We start from the raw sequence: 21,921 nt of genomic DNA on the forward strand, positions 1-21,921 counted from the left end.
CTGTCTGTCTGTCTGTCTGTCTGTCTGGCTGGCTGGCTGGCTGGCTGGCTGGCTGGCTGGCTGGCTGGCTGGCTCAATGATTCATCTAAATCTCTCTATTGCTGAGAGTTGAGCTGAATCTATGTAACTATGCTCTATAGGACTTCTTACATCTAACTGTTTAACATTATGGGAGTAGCAGCTAGGATACAGATTAAGTTCTAGTCCTAGACCAGGGGTGGACAACTCCAGTCCTCAAGGGGTCTGACTGGTGTCAGTTTTGCCCCAGCTAACACACCTGACTCCAATAATCAAATAAAATCAAAACATTATTATTTTTGTTGTTATAAAGCCCTTCTTACATCAGCTGATATCTCAAAGTGCTGTACAGAAACCCAGCCTAAAACCCCAAACAGCAAGCAATGCAAGTGTAGAAGCACGGTGGCTAGGAAAAACTCCCTAGAAAGGCCAGAACCTAGGAAGAAACCTAGAGAGGAACCAGGCTATGAGGGGTGGCCAGTTCTCTTCTGGCTGTGCCGGGGTGGAGATTATAACAGAACATGGGCCAAGATGTTCAAATGTTCATAGATAACCAATAATCATGATCTTCAGTTTAGAATGCAGTTTGATTAATCAGCTGTGTTTGCTAGAGATGGAGAACAAGTAGGACATCAATCAGGTCCTCGAGGACTGGAGTTGCCCACCTCTAATCTAGACCATGGAGAATCTCCATCACAAATCATTTTTTATTCCAGGACTGTAGGGTTAATCTGTGTCCGGGGAAACCGTCCCTTTTAATGTCTTATCTGATCGACTCTCCTTTATTACTTGTGACCTTCCCTTCCCATGCTGCTTTGAGTTGGACTCTGGGGTGTAACCCAATAGGATATTGGTAATTGGTTAACCTACGTGGGTCTATTTGAGTCCCCAATGGCACCCTATTCCCTATGAACCCTGGTCTAAAGTAGTGCACTATATAGGGAATAGGGTGCCATAGTGCTCTGGTCTAAAGTAGTGCACTATATAGGGAATAGGGTGCCATACGGCTCTGGTCTAAAGTAGTGCACTATATAGGGAATAGGGTGCCATACGGCTCTGGTCTAAAGTAGTGCACTATATAGGGAATAGGGTGCCATACGGCTCTGGTCTAAAGTAGTGCACTATATAGGGAATAGGGTGCCATAGGGCTCTGGTCTAAAGTAGTGCACTATATATAGGGAATAGGGAGCCATAGGGCTCTGGTCTAAAGTAGTGCACTATATATAGGGAATAGGGTGCCATAGGGCTCTGGTCTAAAGTAGTGCACTATATAGGGAATAGGGTGCCATACGGCTCTGGTCTAAAGTAGTGCACTATATATAGGGAATAGGGTGCCATAGGGCTCTGGTCTAAAGTAGTGCACTATATAGGGAATAGGATGGGATGCAGACACGTCCTTTCCTGAGTGTGAGTCTTACATTCTTACTTCATGTTTTTTATTCAGATTGCGGTGTGGAACTCCTACACAGGTTTGAACCTTACAGAGACCAGCAGGGATAAAACCAACAACGTGACTGACTCTATGGCCAACAGGACTCTGATCGTTACTACTATATTGGTGAGACGGGAAGAGGGGAGGAGGGGGGAAGAGAGGGGGGGAGAGGAGGAAGAGGAGAGGAGGAAGAGGAGAGAGGGCAGAGGTGGAAGAGGGCAGAGAAGATGGGGAGGAGAGGGGCAAGAGCGGAGGAGAGAGGGAATAAGGGCGGGGGAGGGGAGGAGAGGAGAGGGGGAAGAGGCGGGAGAGGGGAGGAGAGGAGGAAGAGGGGGGAGAGGGAGAAGAGGGGATGAGAGGGGGTAGAGTGAAGGAGAGAGGGAATAGGGGAGGGAGAAGAGGGAATAGGGCGAGGGAGGAGAGGGGGAAGAGGGGAGGAGGAAGAGGAAAGGGGGAAGAGAGGGGGGAGGGGAGGGGAGGGGAAGCGAGGGAAGAGGGGAGGAGGAGGAGGGGAAGCGAGGGAAGAGGGGAGGGGGAGGGGGAGAGGAGGGGCAAGAGGGGGAAGACGGAAGGGGAAGAGGAGAGCGGGAAGAGAGGGGAGAGGGGAGGAAGAGAGGGAAGAGAGGAGGGGGGGAGGAAGAGAGGGGAGAGGGGGAAGAGGGGAGGAAGGGAGGGAAGAGAGGAGGGGAGGAAGAGTAGAGGAAATAATAAGGAAGGATGACCTTTATTACTATACTGGTGAAAGGGGCCGATATTACAAAAACAATATTGTTTTAAAAAAAAGTGTCTATGCTGCCATTATTCATTACAGGAAAACCCTTATGTGATGTTTAAGAAGTCAGACAAGGAGCTGTCTGGCAACGACCGGTTTGAGGGTTACTGCCTTGACCTGCTGAAGGAGCTGTCCAACATCCTGGGGTTCACCTACGAGGTCAAACTGGTGTCTGATGGGAAGTATGGTGCACAAAACGATAAGGGGGAATGGAACGGCATGGTCCGAGAGCTCATCGACCACGTGAGTTGTCGATGAGCTTATTCATGCTGTACCAGTGTGGCCCATGTGGAATGAATGACTAGTTAGTTAGCTGTAGAATCATCGCTCTAGTTGAATCCATCACTCTAGTGGAATCCATCACTCTAGAGGAATCCATCACTCTGGTAGAATCCATCACTCTAGTGGAATCCATCACTCTAGTGGAATCCATCACTCTAGTGGAATCCATCACTCTAGAGGAATCCATCACTCTAGTGGAATCCATCACTCTAGAGGAATCCATCACTCTAGAGGAATCCATCACTCTGGTAGAATCCATCACTCTAGTGGAATCCATCACTCTAGAGGAATCCATCACTCTAGAGGAATCCATCACTCTAGTAGAATCATCGCTCTAGTGGAATCCATCACTCTAGTTGAATCCATCACTCTAGAGGAATCCATCGCTCTAGAGGAATCCATCGTTCTAGTGGAATCCATCACTCTAGTGGAATCCATCACTCTAGAGGAATCCATCGTTCTAGTGGAGTCCATCACTCTAGAGGAATCCATCACTCTAGTACAATCCATCACTCTGGTAGAATCCATCACTCTAGTGGAATCCATCGCTCTAGAGGAATCCATCACTAGAGGAATCCATCACTCTAGAAGAATACATCTCTCTAGTAGAATCCATCACTCTAGTAGAATCCATCACTCTAGTACAATCCATCGCTCTAGTAGAATCCATCACTCTAGTAGAATCCATCACTCTAGTGGAATCCATCACTCTAGTGGAATCCATCGCTCTAGAGGAATCCATCGTTCTAGTGGAGTCCATCACTCTAGAGGAATCCATCACTCTAGTACAATCCATCACTCTGGTAGAATCCATCACTCTAGTGGAATCCATCACTCTAGAGGAATCCATCACTAGAGGAATCCATCACTCTAGAGGAATCCATCACTAGAGGAATCCATCACTCTAGAAGAATACATCACTCTAGTAGAATCCATCACTCTAGTAGAATCCATCACTCTAGAGGAATCCATCACTCTAGTGGAATCCATCACTCTAGTGGAATGTATCACTCTAGTGGAATCCATCACTCTAGTGGAATGTATCACTCTAGTAGAATCCATCACTCTAGAGGAATCCATCACTCTAGTGGAATCCATCACTCTAGTAGAATCCATCACTCTGGTAGAATCCATCACTCTAGAGGAATCCATCACTCTAGAGGAATCCATCACTCTAGTAGAATCCATCACTCTGGTAGAATCCATCACTCTAGTGGAATCCATCACTCTAGTGGAATCCATCACTCTAGTAGAATCCATCACTCTGGTAGAATCCATCACTCTAGAGGAATCCATCACTCTAGAAGAATCCATCACTCTAGTGGAATCCATCACTCTAGTAGAATCCATCACTCTAGTGGAATCCATCACTCTAGTAGAATCCATCACTCTAGAGGAATCCATCACTCTAGAGGAATCCATCACTCTAGAGGAATCCATCACTCTAGTAGAATCCATCACTCTGGTAGAATCCATCACTCTAGTGGAATCCATCACTCTAGTAGAATCCATCACTCTAGAGGAATCCATCACTCTAGAGGAATCCATCGTGGAAGTGATGTCACCCACTCTTAGATCTAGAAGTAGTTGATTCCAAGGCCAACCTAAACTGAGGTGAAATTAAAATGTAATTAAAATAAATGTCACCCCCTCCTCTCAGATAGCTGACCTCGCTGTAACCTCTCTGACCATCACCCCTTCCCCTTCCTCTCAGATAGCTGACCTCGCTGTAACCTCTCTGACCATCACCCCTTCCCCCCTCCTCTCAGATAGCTGACCTCGCTGTAACCTCTCTGACCATCACCCCTTCCTCCTCCTCTCAGATAGCTGACCTCGCTATAACCTCTCTGACCATCACCCCTTCCCCTTCCTCTCAGATAGCTGCCCTCGCTATAACCTCTCTGACCATCACCCCTTCCCCTTCCTCTCAGATAGCTGACCTCGCTGTAACCTCTCTGACCATCACCCCTTCCCCTTCCTCTCAGATAGCTGACCTGCTGTAACCTCTCTGACCATCACCCCTTCCCCCCTCCTCTCAGATAGCTGACCTCGCTATAACCTCTCTGACCATCACCCCTTCCCCTTCCTCTCAGATAGCTGACCTCGCTATAACCTCTCTGACCATCACCCCTTTCCCCCTCCTCTCAGATAGCTGACCTCGCTGTAACCTCTCTGACCATCACCCCTTCCCCTTCCTCTCAGATAGCTGACCTCGCTGTAACCTCTCTGACCATCACCCCTTTCCCTTCCTCTCAGATAGCTGCCCTCGCTGTAACCTCTCTGACCATCACCCCTTCCTCCTCCTCTCAGATAGCTGACCTCACTGTAACCTCTCTGACCATCACCCCTCCCCCTTCCTCTCAGATAGCTGCCCTCGCTGTAACCTCTCTGACCATCACCCCTTCCCCCCTCCTCTCAGATAGCTGACCTCGCTGTAACCTCTCTGACCATCACCCCTTCCCCCCTCCTCTCAGATAGCTGACCTCGCTGTAACCTCTCTGACCATCACCCCTTCCTCCTCCTCTCAGATAGCTGACCTCGCTGTAACCTCTCTGACCATCACCCCTTCCTCCTCCTCTCAGATAGCTGACCTCGCTATAATCTCTCTGACCATCACCCCTTCCCCCTCCTCTCAGATAGCTGACCTCGCTATAACCTCTCTGACCATCACCCCTTCCTCCTCCTCTCAGATAGCTGACCTCGCTGTAGCCCCTCTGACCATCACATATGTGAGAGAGAAGGTGATAGACTTCTCTAAGCCCTTCATGACCTTGGGAATCAGTATCCTGTACAGGAAACCCAATGGCACCAACCCCGGAGTGTTCTCCTTCCTCAACCCACTGTCTCCTGACATCTGGATGTATGTTCTACTGGCCTGCACCGGAGTGAGCTGTGTCCTGTTTGTCATCGCCAGGTAAGGGGTCAGGGTAAAGGGTTTAGGGGTGTAGGGTTTAGGGTGTAGGGTGCTGCTAGCATGTAGGGGTTAGTTAGGGATTCAGCAATTGTCATTGCTAGTTAAGGGATCAACCCCAAAACCAAAGCTTTTCAGACTTCAACAGCCCGACAGTCTGTGTGATCCATCCAATCCTCCAGTAGATAGGACTGTGTGATCCATCCAATCCTCCAGTAGATAGGACTGTGTGATCCATCCAATCCTCCAGTAGATGGGACTGTGTGATCCAATCCTCCAGTAGATGGGACTGTGTGATCCATCCAATCCTCCAGTAGATAGGACTGTGTGATCCATCCTATCCTCCAGTAGATAGGACTGTGTGATCCATCCTATCCTCCAGTAGATAGGACTGTGTGATCCATCCAATCCTCCAGTAGATAGGACTGTGTGATCCATCCAATCCTCCAGTAGATAGGACTGTGTGATCCATCCAATCCTCCAGTAGATAGGACTGTGTGATCCATCCAATCCTCCAGTAGATGGGACTGTGTGATCCAATCCTCCAGTAGATGGGACTGTGTGATCCATCCAATCCTCCAGTAGATAGGACTGTGTGATCCATCCAATCCTCCAGTAGATAGGACTGTGTGATCCATCCTATCCTCCAGTAGATAGGACTGTGTGATCCATCCAATCCTCCAGTAGATGGGACTGTGTGATCCATCCTATCCTCCAGTAGATGGGACTGTGTGATCCATCCTATCCTCCAGTAGATGGGACTCTGTGATCCATCCAATCCTCCAGTAAATAGGACTGTGTGATCCATCCTATCCTCCAGTAGATGGGACTCTGTGATCCATCCAATCCTCCAGTAAATTGGACTGTGTGATCCAATCCTCCAGTAGATAGGACTGTGTGATCCATCCAATCCTCCAGTAGATAGGACTGTGTGATCCATTCAATCCTCCAGTAGATAGGACTGTGTGATCCATCCTATCCTCCAGTAGATGGGACTCTGTGATCCATCCAATCCTCCAGTAAATAGGACTGTGTGATCCATCCAATCCTCCAGTAGATAGGTCTGTGTGATCCTTATCCTCCAGTAGACAGGACTGTGTGATCCATCCTATCCTCCAGTAAATAGGACTGTGTGAACCATCCTATCCTCCAGTAGATGGGACTGTGTGATCCATCCAATCCTCCAGTAGATAGGACTGTGTGATCCATCCTATCCTCCAGTAGATGGGACTGTGTGATCCAATCCTCCAGTAGATAGGACTGTGTGATCCATCCAATCCTCCAGTAGATAGGACTGTGTGATCCATCCTATCCTCCAGTAGATAGGACTGTGTGATCCATCCTATCCTCCAGTAGATAGGACTGTGTGATCCATCCTATCCTCCAGTAAATAGGACTGTGTGATCCATCCTATCCTCCAGTAGATAGGACTGTGTGATCCATCCTATCCTCCAGTAAATAGGACTGTGTGATCCATCCTATCCTCCAGTAGATAGGACTGTGTGATCCATCCAATCCTCCAGGAGATGGGACTGTGTGATCCATCCAATCCTCCAGTAGATAGGACTGTGTGATCCATCCAATCCTCCAGTAGATAGGACTGTGTGATCCATCCAATCCTCCAGTAGATAGGACTGTGTGATCCATCCAATCCTCCAGTAAATAGGACTGTGTGATCCATCCAATCCTCCAGTAGATAGGACTGTGTGATCCATCCTATCCTCCAGTAGATAGGACTGTGTGATCCATCCTATCCTCCAGTAGATGGGTGTTTAAAATGTCTGGGCAGCTGCCAGCAGTTGGCATGGAGAGATCCCACGGGGAACAGACATTGGTTTTGGTTGTTAAAAATGCTAATTAAGTTTCGCATCCCAAATGGCATCCTATTCCTTGGACGATATAGTGCACACTGCTTTTGAGCAGGGCCCTATTCCCTATATAGTACACTACTTTTGAGCAGGGCAGAGAGGGGATCTCGGCCAGGGAATATGGTGCCATTTGGGATGCGTCCTTAATTAGCATTTTGTGGTCCCGGATATGTGTTGAGGTTGTTGAAAAGGAGAACGAGGCTATTCGATTTAATTGTAGCATTGTTAATTGATTTCAGTTCAGTCTTTAACTGTGGTTCATGTTGTTGATTGTAACTAAAGTACAGTATTCACTATGTGCTGTGTTTCTCTCTCTCTCTCTCTCTCTCTCTCTCTCTCTCTCTCTCTCTCTCTCTCTCTCTCTCTCTCTCTCCCCTTCTCTCCCCCTCTATCCCCTCTCCCTCCCCCTTCTCTCCCCCTCTATGCCCTCTCCCTCCCCCCTTCTCTCCCCCTCCCTCCCTCCCTCCCCTCTCTCCTCTCCCTCCCCTTCTCTCCCCCCTCTATACCCTCTCCCTCCCCCTTCTCTCCCCCTCCCTCCCCTCTCTCCTCTCCCTCCCCCTTCTCTCCCCCTCTATCCCCTCTCCCTCCCCCTCTATCCCCTCTCCCTCCCCCTCTATCCCCTCTCCCTCCCCCTTCTCTCCCCCTCTATACCCTCTCCCTCCCCCTTCTCTCCCCCTCCCTCCCTCCCTCCCTCCCCCTCTCTCCTCTCCCTCCCCCTTTTCTCCCCCTCTATCCCCTCTCCCTCCCCCTTCTCTCCCCCTCCCTCCCCTCTCTCCTCTCCCTCCCCTTCTCTCCCCCCTCTATACCCTCTCCCTCCCCCTTCTCTCCCCTCTCCCTCCCCCTTTTCTCCCCCCTCTATCCCCTCTCCCTCCCCCTTCTCTCCCCCTCCCTCCCCTCTCTCCTCTCCCTCCCCCTTCTCTCCCCCTCTATCCCCTCTCCCTCCCCCTCTATCCCCTCCCCCTTCTCTCCCCCTCCCCTCTCTCCTCTCCCTCCTCCCCCAAGATTTACTCCCTATGAGTGGTACAACCCTCACCCCTGCAACCCCTCGTCAGAGTTGCTAGAGAATAATTTCACCTTACTCAATAGTTTCTGGTTTGGAGTGGGAGCTCTCATGCAGCAAGGTATTTAGGTTACAGGTCAACGTTAACGCCCATCCTAGAGGCTGCTGGGACCACTAGGTTAATAGATACTGGGTCATGGGGCCACTGAGCCGGTCCTGTGGTCGGTACTGTGGGCCGGTAAACTCCTGTTTCTACAGTAAAAACCCTACTGATACTGTAAACCCTGAACTGAGCCTTAACCTTTTAGTAACCTTTTAGTGACCTTTAGTAACCTTTCAGTGACCTTTAGTAACCTTTCAGTGACACCTACAGCTATAGTAATATAACACCCCCCCCCCCCTGCTTTCAACCAAACCAACATCTGAATAACATCATCATTTAGTCAATGAATAATCTAAACATAACTAAATCTATAAATAATCTAAACATAACTAAATCTATAAATAATCTAAACATAACTAAATCTATAAATAATCTAAACATAACTAAATCTATAAATAATCTAAACATAACTAAATCTATAAATAATCTAAACATAACAAAATCTATAAAACTATAAATAATCTAAACATAACTAAATCTATAAAACTATAAATAATCTAAACATAACTAAATCTATAAATAATCTAAACATAACTAAATCTATAAAGCTATAAATAATCTAAACATAACTAAATCTATAAAGCTATAAATAATCTAAACATAACTAAATCTATAAATCTATAAATAATCTAAACATAACTAAATCTATAAATAATCTAAACATAACTAAATCTATAAATAATCTAAACATAACTAAATCTATAAATAATCTAAACATAACTACATCTATAAATAATCTAAACATAACTAAATCTATAAATCTATAAATAATCTAAACATAACTAAAACTATAAAACTATAAATAATCTAAACATAACTAAATCTATAAATAATCTAAACATAACTAAATCTATAAATAATCTAAACATAACTACATCTATAAATAATCTAAACATAACTAAATCTATAAATAATCTAAACATAACTAAAACTATAAATAATCTAAACATAACTAAATTAATACATAATCTAAACATAACTAAAACTATAAATAATCTAAACATAACTAAAACTATACATAATCTAAACATAACTAAATTAATACATAATCTAAACATAACTAAATCTATAAATAATCTAAACATGACTAAATCTATAAATAATCTAAATATAACTAAATTAATACATAATCTAAACATAACTAAATCTATAAATATAAATATAACTAAATCTATACATCTAAATCTATAAATAATTTATACATCTAAATCTATAAATAATCTATACATCTAAATCTATAAATAATCTAAACATAACTAAATCTATAAATAATCTAAATATAACTAAATCTATAAATAATCTAAACATAACTAAATCTATAAATAATTATTAGCCATTAAGATGTTTTACTTGTGCTTTTATGTATTGTTTTTCTATTTATTTATCCCAGGAATTAAAAATGCACTATGCAGAATTGTAGCACCCCTCCATTACAGCCTCCTGTTTCATCCCTCAATCCTCCATTACAGCTTCCTGTTTCATCCCTCCATTACAGCCTCCTGTTTCATCCCTCATCCCTTCATTACAGCCTCCTGCTTTATCCCTCAACCCTCCATTACAGCCTCCTGTTTCATCCCTCAACCCTCCATTACAGCCTCCTGTTTCATCCCTCAATCCTCCATTACAGCTTCCTGTTTCATCCCTCCATTACAGCCTCCTGTTTCATCCCTCAACCCTCCATTACAGCCTCATGTTTCATCCCTCAACCCTCCATTACAGCCTCCTGTTTCATCCCTCATCCCTCCATTACAGCCTCCTGTTTCATCCCTCAAACCTCCATTACAGCCTCCTGTTTCATCCCTCAACCCTCCATTACAGCCTCCTGTTTCAACCCTCAACCCTCCATTACAGCCTCCTGTTTCAACCCTCAACCCTCCATTACAGCCTCCTGTTTCATCCCTCAACCCTCCATTACAGCCTCCTGTTTCATCCCTCAACCCTCCATTACAGCCTCCTGTTTCATCCCTCATCCCTCCATTACAGCCTCATGTTTCATCCCTCAACCCTCCATTACAGCCTCCTGTTTCATCCCTCAACCCTCCATTACAGCCTCCTGTTTCATCCCTCATCCCTCCATTACAGCCTCATGTTTCATCCCTCAACCCTCCATTACAGCCTCCTGTTTCAACCCTCAACCCTCCATTACAGCCTCCTGTTTCAACCCTCAACCCTCCATTACAGCCTCCTGTTTCATCCCTCAACCCTCCATTACAGCCTCCTGTTTCATCCCTCAACCCTCCATTACAGCCTCCTGTTTCAACCCTCATCCCTCCATTACAGCCTCCTGTTTCATCCCTCAAACCTCCATTACAGCCTCCTGTTTCATCCCTCAACCCTCCATTACAGCCTCCTGTTTCAACCCTCAACCCTCCATTACAGCCTCCTGTTTCAACCCTCAACCCTCCATTACAGCCTCCTGTTTCAACCCTCAACCCTCCATTACAGCCTCCTGTTTCATCCCTCAACCCTCCATTACAGCCTCCTGTTTCATCCCTCAACCCTCCATTACAGCCTCCTGTTTCATCCCTCAACCCTCCATTACAGCCTCCTGTTTCATCCCTCCATTACAGCCTCCTGTTTCAACCCTCAACCCTCCATTACAGCCTCCTGTTTCATCCCTCCATTACAGCCTCCTGTTTCATCCCTCATCCCTTCATTACAGCCTCCTGCTTTATCCCTCAAACCTCCATTACAGCCTCCTGTTTCATCCCTCAACCCAATCCCTTAACCTCAACAAGGCTCTAGCAGGTTTTACAGTATATGCTAGGTGTGTGTGTGTGTGTGTTTGTGAATGTATGCATGTCTGATTCTCTGTCTGTGTGTCCGTCCGTGTGTATGCCACCTAGCTTTGTGTACCAGTGTAAAGTGTGGAGTTTACGGTGGCCTCTAGCGGTCTGTGGGATGGTGTGTGATAGTACCTCTGCCTTGGATACATGGCAGTAAACCCCACCAGACTCCTCTCTGAAATACACTATTCAGGACTTTTATTCTGAAAGCTCCATAAAGGGTTAAATGTTTAAAGAATTGTACAAATATTCTGGAGACATGGTAACCCTGAGGTAATGTTCTGGAGACATGGTAACCCTGAGGTAATGGTTTAGAGACATGGTAACCCTGAGGTAATGTTTTAGAGACATGGTAACTCTGAGGTAATGTTTTAGAGACATGGTAACCACCCTGAGGTAATGCTTTAGAGACATGGTAACCCTGAGGTAATGGTTTAGAGACATGGTAACCACCCTGAGGTAATGCTTTAGAGACATGGTAACCACCCTGAGGTAATGGTTTAGAGACATGGTAACCCTGAGGTAATGTTTTAGAGACATGGTAACCCTGAGGTAATGTTTTAGAGACATGGTAACCACCCTGAGGTAATGGTTTAGAGACATGGTAACCCTGAGGTAATGTTTTAGAGACATGGTAACCCTGAGGTAATGTTTTAGAGACATGGTAACCACCCTGAGGTAATGCTCTGGAGACATGGTAACCCTGAGGTAATGTTTTAGAGACATGGTAACCCTGAGGTAATGTTCTGGAGACATGGTAACCCTGAGGTAATGTTTTAGAGACATGGTAACCACCCTGAGGTAATGTTCTAGAGACATGGTAACTCTGAGGTAATGTTTTAGAGACATGGTAACCACCCTGAGGTAATGCTTTAGAGACATGGTAACCCTGAGGTAATGCTTTAGAGACATGGTAACCCTGAGGTAATGTTTTAGAGACATGGTAACCCTGAGGTAATGGTTTAGAGACATTGTAACCCTGAGGTAATGGTTTAGAGACATGGTAACCCTGAGGTCATGTTCTGGAGACATGGTAACCCTGAGGTAATGTTTTAGAGACATGGTAACCCTGAGGTAATGTTCTGGAGACATGGTAACCCTGAGGTGATGGTTTAGAGACATGGTAACCCTGAGGTAATGTTCTGGAGACATGGTAACCCTGAGGTAATGGTTTAGAGACATGGTAATCCTGAGGGAATGTTTTAGAGACATGGTAACCACCCTGAGGTAATGTTCTGGAGACATGGTAACCCTGAGGTAATGTTCTGGAGACATGGTAACCACCCTGAGGTAATGTTTTGGAGACATGGTAACCACCCTGAGGTAATGTTCTGGAGACATGGTAACCCTGAGGTAATGTTCTGGAGACATGGTAACCCTGAGGTAATGTTTTGGAGACATGGTAACCCTGAGGTAATGTTTTGGAGACATGGTAACCACCCTGAGGTAATGTTCTGGAGACATGGTAACTCTGAGGTAATGTTCTGGAGACATGGTAACCCTGAGGTAATGGTTTAGAGACATGGTAACCACCCTGAGGTAATGTTTTGGAGACATGGTAACCACCCTGAGGTAATGTTTTGGAGACATGGTAACCACCCTGAGGTAATGTTTTAGAGACATGGTAACCCTGAGGTAATGTTTTGGAGACATGGTAACCACCCTGAGGTAATGGTTTGGAGACATGGTAACCTTTTTTGTTTGTGTTTGTGGTTTGTTGTTGTGTTTTCCCCTTGTTGTTTTGTTGTGGTCTCTGTGTATTTATCTCTCTTGCCATCTGTCTCTGTCTCCCTGACCTCTATCATTCTCTCTCTCTCTGTCTCGGCCTCTGTGTGAGGTTTCACTATGGAACAGAAACAACTGTCATGGAATTGATAAACCTCTCTTGCGCAATATCTACTTTTTACAGTTTTTATGGTTGCTATTCTCACAGTCTCTTCAACATGCACATGACTTAACTAGAAGACAGTGGAGCCAGATGATAAAGAGCACCTGTTATTAGACTAGTGAGGTATAGACTGATGATTCTCTAAACATGACAAAGAGCACCTGTTATTAGACTAGTGAGGTATAGACTGAGTTGTACAGAGAGAGGTTGGTAGAAGAGAAGTCACACACCTCCGTAAGCAGAGATAAACGTTGCTGCTCAGCTCCACACACACACACACACACACACACACACACACACACACACACACACACACACACACACACACACACACACACACACACACACACACACACACACACACACACACACCTCCGTAAGCAGAGATAAACGTTGCTGCTCAGCCCTCTTTGACAGCTTTATATTAATGTGATCTATCACAGCCCTCGGAGTCCCTCTCCTCCTCCTCTCCTCATCTCTCTCTGTCTCTCACACACACACACACACACACACACACACACACACACACACACACACACACACACACACACACACACACACACACACACACACACACACACACAAGTAACCTTGTGGGGAGACACAATTCAGTCCCATTCAACATCCTATTTTCCCTAACCTTAACCAAAAAAACCCTAGCTCCTAACCCTAGCTCCTAAACCCTAGCTCCTAACCCCTAGCTCCTAACCCCTAGCTCCTAACCCTAGCTCCTAACCCCTAGCTCCTAACCCCTAGCTCCTAACCCCTAGCTCCTAACCTTAACTTTAAACCCTTAGAAATAGCATTTGACCTTGTGGGGACTAACAAAATTGTTTGTTTACTATTCTTAGACAGTATCTCTGTCTCTCTCTCTCTATTTCTCTCCCTCTCTCTCTCTATTTCTCTCACACACACACACACACACACACACACACACACACACACACACACACACACACACACACACACACACACACACACACACACACACACACACACACACACACACACACAGTGCAGTGGTTGACATTCAGTCTATATCACTCAGACCCCTTGCAGCTCCTCAGTTCACCTTCCATCACTACTAGACTACAGTAAACTCCAACAGTATTGGGGCGATGAAACATTTGTTGTTGTTCTTTTGGTTCTGTACTCCAGCACTTTGGATTTGAAATATTACAATGACTATGGAGGTTAAAGTACAGACTGACAGCTTTAATGTGAAGGTATTTTCAACCATATCAGGTGAACAGCACTTTTTGTATATAGTCCCCCCCCCATTTTAGGGGGCCAAAAGTAATGGGTCAAATTCACTTATGTGTATTAAAGTAGTTAAAAGTGTAGTATTTGGTTCCATATTCCTAGCACACAACGACTACATCAAGCTGGTGACTCTACAAACTGTTAAATGCATCTGCTGTTTGTTTTGGTTGTGTTTCAGATTATTTTGTGCCCAATAGAAATGAATAGTAAATCATGTATTGTGTCATTTTGGAGTCAGTTATTGTAAATAAGAATAGAATATGTTTCTAAACACTTTATTTGTGAATAATGATGCTACAGATGCACAAATATCATAACCCCCCCCCCCCAAAAAATGCTAACCTCTCCTTTTATTTTAATGGTGAGAGGTTAGCATGTCTTGGGGTTATGATATAAAATGCTAACCTCCCCTGTTATTGTAATGGTGAGAGGTTAGCATGTCTTGGGGGTATGATATAAAATGCTAACCTCCCCTGTTATTGTGATGGTGAGAGGTTAGCATGTCTTGGTGGTATAATATAAAATGCTAACCTCCCCTGTTATTGTAATGGTGAGAGGTTAGCATGTCTTGGTGGTATGATATAAAATGCTAACCTCCCCTGTTATTGTAATGGTGAGAGGTTAGCATGTCTTGGGGTTATGATATAAAATGCTAACCTCCCCTGTTATTGTAATGGTGAGAGGTTAGCATGTCTTGGTGGTATGATATAAAATGCTAACCTCCCCTGTTATTGTAATGGTGAGAGGTTAGCATGTCTTGGGGGTATGATATAAAATGCTAACCTCCCCTGTTATTGTAATGGTGAGAGGTTAGCATGTCTTGGGGGGTATGATATACAATGCTAACCTCCCCTGTTATTGTAATGGTGAGAGGTTAGCATGTCTTGGGGGTATGATATACAATGCTAACCTCCCCTGTTATTGTAATGGTGAGAGGTTAGCATGTCTTGGGGGAATGATATAAAATGCTAACCTCCCCTGTTATTGTAATGGTGAGAGGTTAGCATGTCTTGGGGGTATGATATACAATGCTAACCTCCCCTGTTATTGTAATGGTGAGAGGTTAGCATGTCTTGGTGGTATGATATAAAATGCTAACCTCCCCTGTTATTGTAATGGTGAGAGGTTAGCATGTCTTGGGGGTATGATATAAAATGCTAACCTCCCCTGTTATTGTAATGGTGAGAGGTTAGCATGTCTTGGGGGTATGATATACAATGCTAACCTCCCCTGTTATTGTAATGGTGAGAGGTTAGCATGTCTTGGTGGTATGATATAAAATGCTAACCTCCCCTGTTATTGTAATGGTGAGAGGTTAGCATGTCTTGGGGGTATGATATACAATGCTAACCTCCCCTGTTATTGTAATGGTGAGAGGTTAGCATGTCTTGGGGGAATGATGTGTGTGCGTCAAATGTTCTTACTCATCATTCATTCATGATCATTAATAATGTTAGCGTCCACATTAGTGTAAAAGTGTTTAGAAACATATTCTATCCAAAATACATTATTTACCATAAATTTCTATTGGACACAGAATAATCTGAAACACAACCAAAACAAACAGCAGATGCATCCAACCAGTTTATAGAGTCACCAGCTTGATGTAGTCATTGCAGGCTAGGAATATGGGACCAAATACTAAACGTTGAAGTCAGAAGTTTACATACACTTTGGTTGGAGTCATTAAAACTCATTATTCAACCACTCCACAAATGTCTTGTTTTAACAAACTATAGTTTTGACAAGTCGGTTAGGACATCTACTTTGTGCATGACACGAGTCATTTTTTCAACACTTGTTTACAGTTAGATTATTTCACTTATAACTCACTGTATCACAATTCCAGTGGGTCAGAAGTTTACATACACTAAGTTGACTGTGCCTTTAACAGCTTGGAAAATTCCAGAAAATGATGTCATGGCTTTAGAAGCTTCTGATAGGCTAATTGACATCATTTGAGTCAATTGGAAGTGTACCTGTGGATGTATTTCAAGGCCTACCTTCAAACGCAGTGCCTCTTTGCTTAACAACATGGGAAAATCAAAAGAAATCAACCAAGACCTCAGAAAAACAATTGTAGACCTCCACAAGTCTGGTTCATCCTTGGGAGCAATTTCCAAAAGCCTGAAGGTACCACGTTCATCCATAGAAACAGTAGTACGCAAGTATAAACACCATGGGACCACACAGCCGTCATACCACTCAGGAAGGAGACACGTTCTGTCTCCTAGAGATGAACGTACTTTGGTGCGAAAAGTGCAAATCAATCCCAGAACAACAGCAAAGGACCTTGTGAAGATGCTGGAGGAAACAGGTACAAAAGTATCTATATCCACAGTAAAATTAGTCCTATATCGACATAACCTGAAAGGCCGCTCAGCAAAGAAGAAGCCACTGCTCCAAAACCGCCATAAAAAAGCCAGACTACGGTTTGCAACTACACATGGGGACAAAGATAGTACTTTTTGGAGAAATGTCCTCTGGTCTGATGAAACTGTTTGGCCATAAAGACCATCGTTATGTTTGCAGGAAAAGGGGGGGAAGGCTTGCAAGCCGAAGAACACCATCCCAACCGTGAAGCACGGGGGTGGCAGCATCATGTTGTAGGGGTGCTTTGCTGCAGGAGGGACTGGTGCACTTCACAAAATAGATGACATCATGAGGCAGGAAAATTATGTGGATATATTGAAGCAACATCTCAAGACATCAGTCAGGAAGTTAAAGCTTGGTCACAAATGGGTCTTCCAAATGGTCAATGACCCCAAGCAGAACTGAAAAAGCGTGTGCAAGGAGGCCTACAAACCTGACTCAGTTACACCAGCTCTATCAGGAGGAATGGGCCAAAATTCACCCAACTTATTGTGGGAAGCTTGTGGAAGGCTACCCAAAATGTTAGAAACAGGTTAAACAATTTAAAGGCAATGCTACCAAATACTAATTGAGTGTATGTAAACTTCTGACCCACTGGGAATGTGATGTAAGAAATAAAAGTTGAAATAAATCATTCTCTCTACTATTATTCTGACATTTCACATTCTTAAAATAAAGTGGTGATCCTAACTGACCAAAGACAGGGCATTTTTACTAGGATGAAATGTCAGGAATTGTGAAAAACTGAGTTTAAATGCATTTGGTTAAGGTGTATGTCAACTTACGACTTCAACTGTAACTTTTGATTACTATAATACACATATAAGAGAATTTGACCCAATATATGTACAAAAAAGTGCTTTAATTTTGATGAGAATAACCTCACATTAAAGCTGACAGTCTGTACTTTAACCTCATAGTCATTGTATCATTTCAAATCGTGTCACTGTCCCAACATTTTTGGAGCTCACTCTCACTGTATATGATTAAAACTCACGTCTTTATAGAAGTGGGTTTGAGAGTCAACACGTTTTTTACGAGCTGCTGTGTGTGTGTGTGTGTGTGTGTGTGTGTGTGTGTGTGTGTGTGTGTGTGTGTGTGTGTGTGTGTGTGTGTGTGTGTGTGTGAGAGAGAGTGTGTGAGAGTGAGTTGTGCTTAATTCAGAATTTTGGAATTGACTCCCATTCAATAAAAATGTAATTGGCCACACCCCACAGGATGTAATGTTCGAGTGACAGGAAATATAATTCAATTCAGTGCAATCGAAGATTATGGATATACTGACAAGATACTTGCCTCTCCACACTAACAATGGGAGTCGTCCACAAATCGACATGGCGGACTGTCTAGCTCCCCGCCTATCCTGTCTTTGGATTGGTGGATACATCTTTGAACGTTGAAGTCAACCGCCTGTATTCAATGGAGAGAGATGCTATGCTGCTAGCCTCATGTCATGAATATGCATAGCCATCTCCAGACAACTCCAATATAAAGTCTTTTTTTCTCAAAAGTTGCTAGGATTTTACCTGTCCTACTGATCAGTAAACTTCTATTCCAGCAAATGCATCTCTTTTCCGCTTCCTCTCTGGTGCAATTCAAAAGGAATTCCATAGTCATAGAGTTTATTGAATCTGACAGGTCACACTTCCAGATACCAATGTGCAGTATGTATATAATAACATGTTTGATGTTTTCATGTACAAGATGTACTGTATATTTGTATAGACTACACCTAAAATACAATAGAAGAGGCGTTTGAATTTCATTGAATTGAAATCCATTTCCTTTCATTCAAATTGCATTCTCAATTAAATTTTGAATTGAGCACAACCCTGGTATTTGTGTGTGTGTGTGTGTGTTTGTACCTAGCTTCTCTGCATATGGTCGCTCTCTCTTTTGTTGTCTTTTCTCTTTCTCTCTCTCTCTCTCTCTCTCTCTTTCTCCCTCTCTCTCTCCTTCTCTCTCCCTCTCTCCTTCTCTCTCCCTCTCTCTCTCTCTTCCCTCTCTCTCCCTCTCTCCCTCTCTCTCGCCCTCCCCCTCTCTCCCTCTTCTTCCCTCTCTCTCTCTCTCTCTTTCGCTCCCTCTTCTTCCCTCCCTCTCTCTCTCTGTCCTTCCCTCCCTATCCATCTCCCTCCCTCTCTCTCTCTGTCCTTCCCTCCCTATCCATCTCCCTCTCTCTCCTTCTCTTCCCTCCCTCCCTCTCTCCCTTTCCTTCCCTCCCTCTCTCTCCTTCTCTTCCCTCCCTCTCTCCCTTTCCTTCCCTCCCTCTCTCTCCTTCTCTTCCCTCCCTCTCTCCCTTTCCTTCCCTCCCTCCCTCTCTCCCTCTCCTTCCCTCCCTCTGTACCTATAACCATCTCCCCCCTGCCTGCTGTCTCTACTCAGGGTCAGAGTTGATGCCTAAGGCCTACTCCACCCGTATAGTAGGAGGTATCTGGTGGTTCTTCACCCTGATCATCATCTCCTCTTACACGGCCAACCTGGCTGCCTTCCTCACCGTGGAGAGGATGGACGCTCCGATCGACTCCGCTGACGACCTGGCTAAACAGACCCGTATAGAATACGGATCAGTCAGGGACGGGTCTACCATGACCTTCTTCAAGGTGAGTGTTGTGTGTGTGTGTGTGTGTGTGTGTGTGTGTGTGTGTGTGTGTGTGTGTGTGTGTGTGTGTGTGTGTGTGTGTGTGTGTGTGTGTGTGTGTGTGTGTGTGTGTGTGTAACGGAGGGGGGGGTGCTGTAAGTGTGTTTGTGTGGAGAGAGTGGACGCTCCAATAGACTCCGCTGGCTAAACAGACCCGTAGTCAGGAAGGGCTTCACCATGACCTTCTCCAAGGTGAGAAAGAGAGGCTGACATTTTTCCTCTTGTTACATTTCTTTAGCTGTTTATGAAGAAACTTTAGTTTTAACCAGAGATTTAGAGTGATATATACTGACCACACGCATAGAGCAGTGTATTAATTCACACTGTGTGATCAGTCTCCTTCTGTTAGTTTACCAATAATATTTCCAGATCCCTTTTGATTTTTTAACATTTATTTATTTAATTTCACCTTTATTTAATCAGGTAGGTCAGTTGAGAACAAGTTTTCATTTACAACTGCGACCTGACCAAGATAAAGCAAAGCAGTGCGACACAAAACAACACAGAGTTACACATGGAGTAAAACAAACATACAGTCAATAATACAGTAGAAAAATCTATGTACAGTGTGTGCAAATGTAGTAAGGTTAGGCAATAAATAGGCCATAGTGGCGAAATAATTACAATTTAGCATTAACACTGGAGTGATAGATGTGCAGAAGATGAATGTGCAATTAGAGATACTGGGGTGCAAAAAAAAAAAAAAAAAACAATATGGGGATGAAGTAGTTGGGTGTGCTATTTACAGATGGGCTGTGTACAGGTACAGTGATCGGTATGCTGCTCTGACAGCTGATGTTTAAATTAGATTAAAGGCCCCATCTCTGCATCTCTCTGTAGTTTCTACCCTAACCCAACTCTACCCTACTGTGTTCTCATATTTAACATCTGTCCCGCACAGTCGTCCTATTTCCCAAGTAAAAAAATATCAATTTGAATGAAACCAAAACATCACCCATAATATTTGTACGCTATTAAAATGCTCAATTTTTTAAGAAATTATAACACTTTTCTCTCATCTCTCTTAATTAACTATCCGGAAGCCTGAAAGAACAGGCTGAGTGGGCGGAGAGTTTATATTCATGAAGTCGCTTTGACTGACAGCTCTTTGAAAGATCATTGTGGTGGTTGCCAGGTAACGAGGTAAACAATGAGTCACGTGTCATTCTGAGTCTCAACCCGTTTTTTTTTTTTTTCTCTGCCAAATGCTCTCATGGTCAACAGAGCTAATCATGGACTGGTGGATAATCAGACAAACAGCAGAAATACACCATTTTAAATTCTATTGTTTTTGTAGCTAATTACAGAATACAGTTGACTGATACACTTCTTAGTAGAATGAGTCAAGCTTGAGTCACCTGAGAAGGTTCGCCATCAGGGAATGTACAGCATACGATAAGTGTACTGGACTGAATCCAAGTGTTTGACACAGGGAGAGAGGGGACTAATAGCTTTATAATCAAAGCTATGTATCAGCTACAGTCATTGTTCATACTTTAAACTGGTTTCATACAAATATCATCCAATTTGATGAAAAACATGATTTTTCACAGTTCGGTACCTTTGACCTATTCCACGATGTCCTCATCCAACATAGCCATTATAGTTATTTTAATTAGTATTTTATTTAACCTTTATTTCATCTTTATTTAACTAGGCAAGTCAGTTAAGAACAAATTCTTATTTACAATGACGGCCCACCGGGGAACAGTGGGTTAACTGCCTTGTTCAGGAGGCAGAACGACAGATTTTTACCTTGTCAGCTCGGGGATTCGATCTAGCAACCTTATCCCGGTATACAGTGAGTATACAAAACATTAAGAACACCTTCCTAATATTGAGTAGCACCCCCCCGGTGCACCTGGCACCTACTACCATACCCCTGTTTAAAGGCACTTAAGTCTTTTGTCTTGCCCATTCACCCTCAATGGCACACATACGTCTCAAGGCTTAAAAATCCTTCTTTAACCCGTCTCCTCCCCTTCATCTACACTGATTTTGAAGTGGATTTAGCAAGTGACATCAATAAGGGATCATATCATTCACCTGGATTCACCTGGTCAGTCTATGTCATGGAAAGAGCAAGTGTTCTTAATGTTTTGTCCACTCTGTATAGCAAGACCCATAAAACATTGTGCTTAGCCTTGTGTGCGTCATTGTACTGTACAATGTGTGTGTGAGTGTTAGATAACCTGTGAGGTTCCTCCAACTCTCCACCCCGTGGCAGTGCGTTGTGTGGCCCAGCGTGGTTGATCCGGGTGGGGCTTTATCCCTCAGATTGCAGCGTCTGATTACTTCTCCATGGATGGGAGGGAACAGGGCTGTGGAAGGACACAACAAATTTGAAACATCGGGAGATTTAGCACACAGCTGTCCTGTTTCCTCTCACAGGGAGACGCACAAACACACACACATAAACACACACACACACACACAGATATAAACACAGGACATACACAGACAGAGATGGAAGAACACAGACAGAGAGGGAAGGACACAGACAGAGAGGGAGGGACACAGACAGAGA

General features: G+C 44.2%; 1 protein-coding gene across 3 annotated transcripts in view; it reads left to right on the top strand.

Moving 5' to 3' along the window:
• Positions 1-21,921, top strand: part of grik1a (glutamate receptor, ionotropic, kainate 1a) — a 93,853-nt gene that overhangs the window by 55,895 nt on the left and 16,037 nt on the right. For all 3 annotated transcript variants that reach the window (XR_006757732.1, XR_006757733.1, XM_045690248.1), the window contains 5 exons: positions 1,463-1,576; positions 2,262-2,465; positions 5,195-5,418; positions 8,286-8,404; positions 19,139-19,356. Coding sequence is in view for 1 of the 3 variants with exons in the window: in XM_045690248.1 (XP_045546204.1) it covers positions 1,463-1,576; positions 2,262-2,465; positions 5,195-5,418; positions 8,286-8,404; positions 19,139-19,356 (879 nt within the window). In the remaining 2 variants the exon portion in view is untranslated. The remainder of the gene's footprint in view (positions 1-1,462; positions 1,577-2,261; positions 2,466-5,194; positions 5,419-8,285; positions 8,405-19,138; positions 19,357-21,921) is intronic.

This window comes from Salmo salar, chromosome ssa11 (assembly GCF_905237065.1).
Source record: "Salmo salar chromosome ssa11, Ssal_v3.1, whole genome shotgun sequence".
NCBI classification, from domain to species: domain Eukaryota; kingdom Metazoa; phylum Chordata; class Actinopteri; order Salmoniformes; family Salmonidae; genus Salmo; species Salmo salar.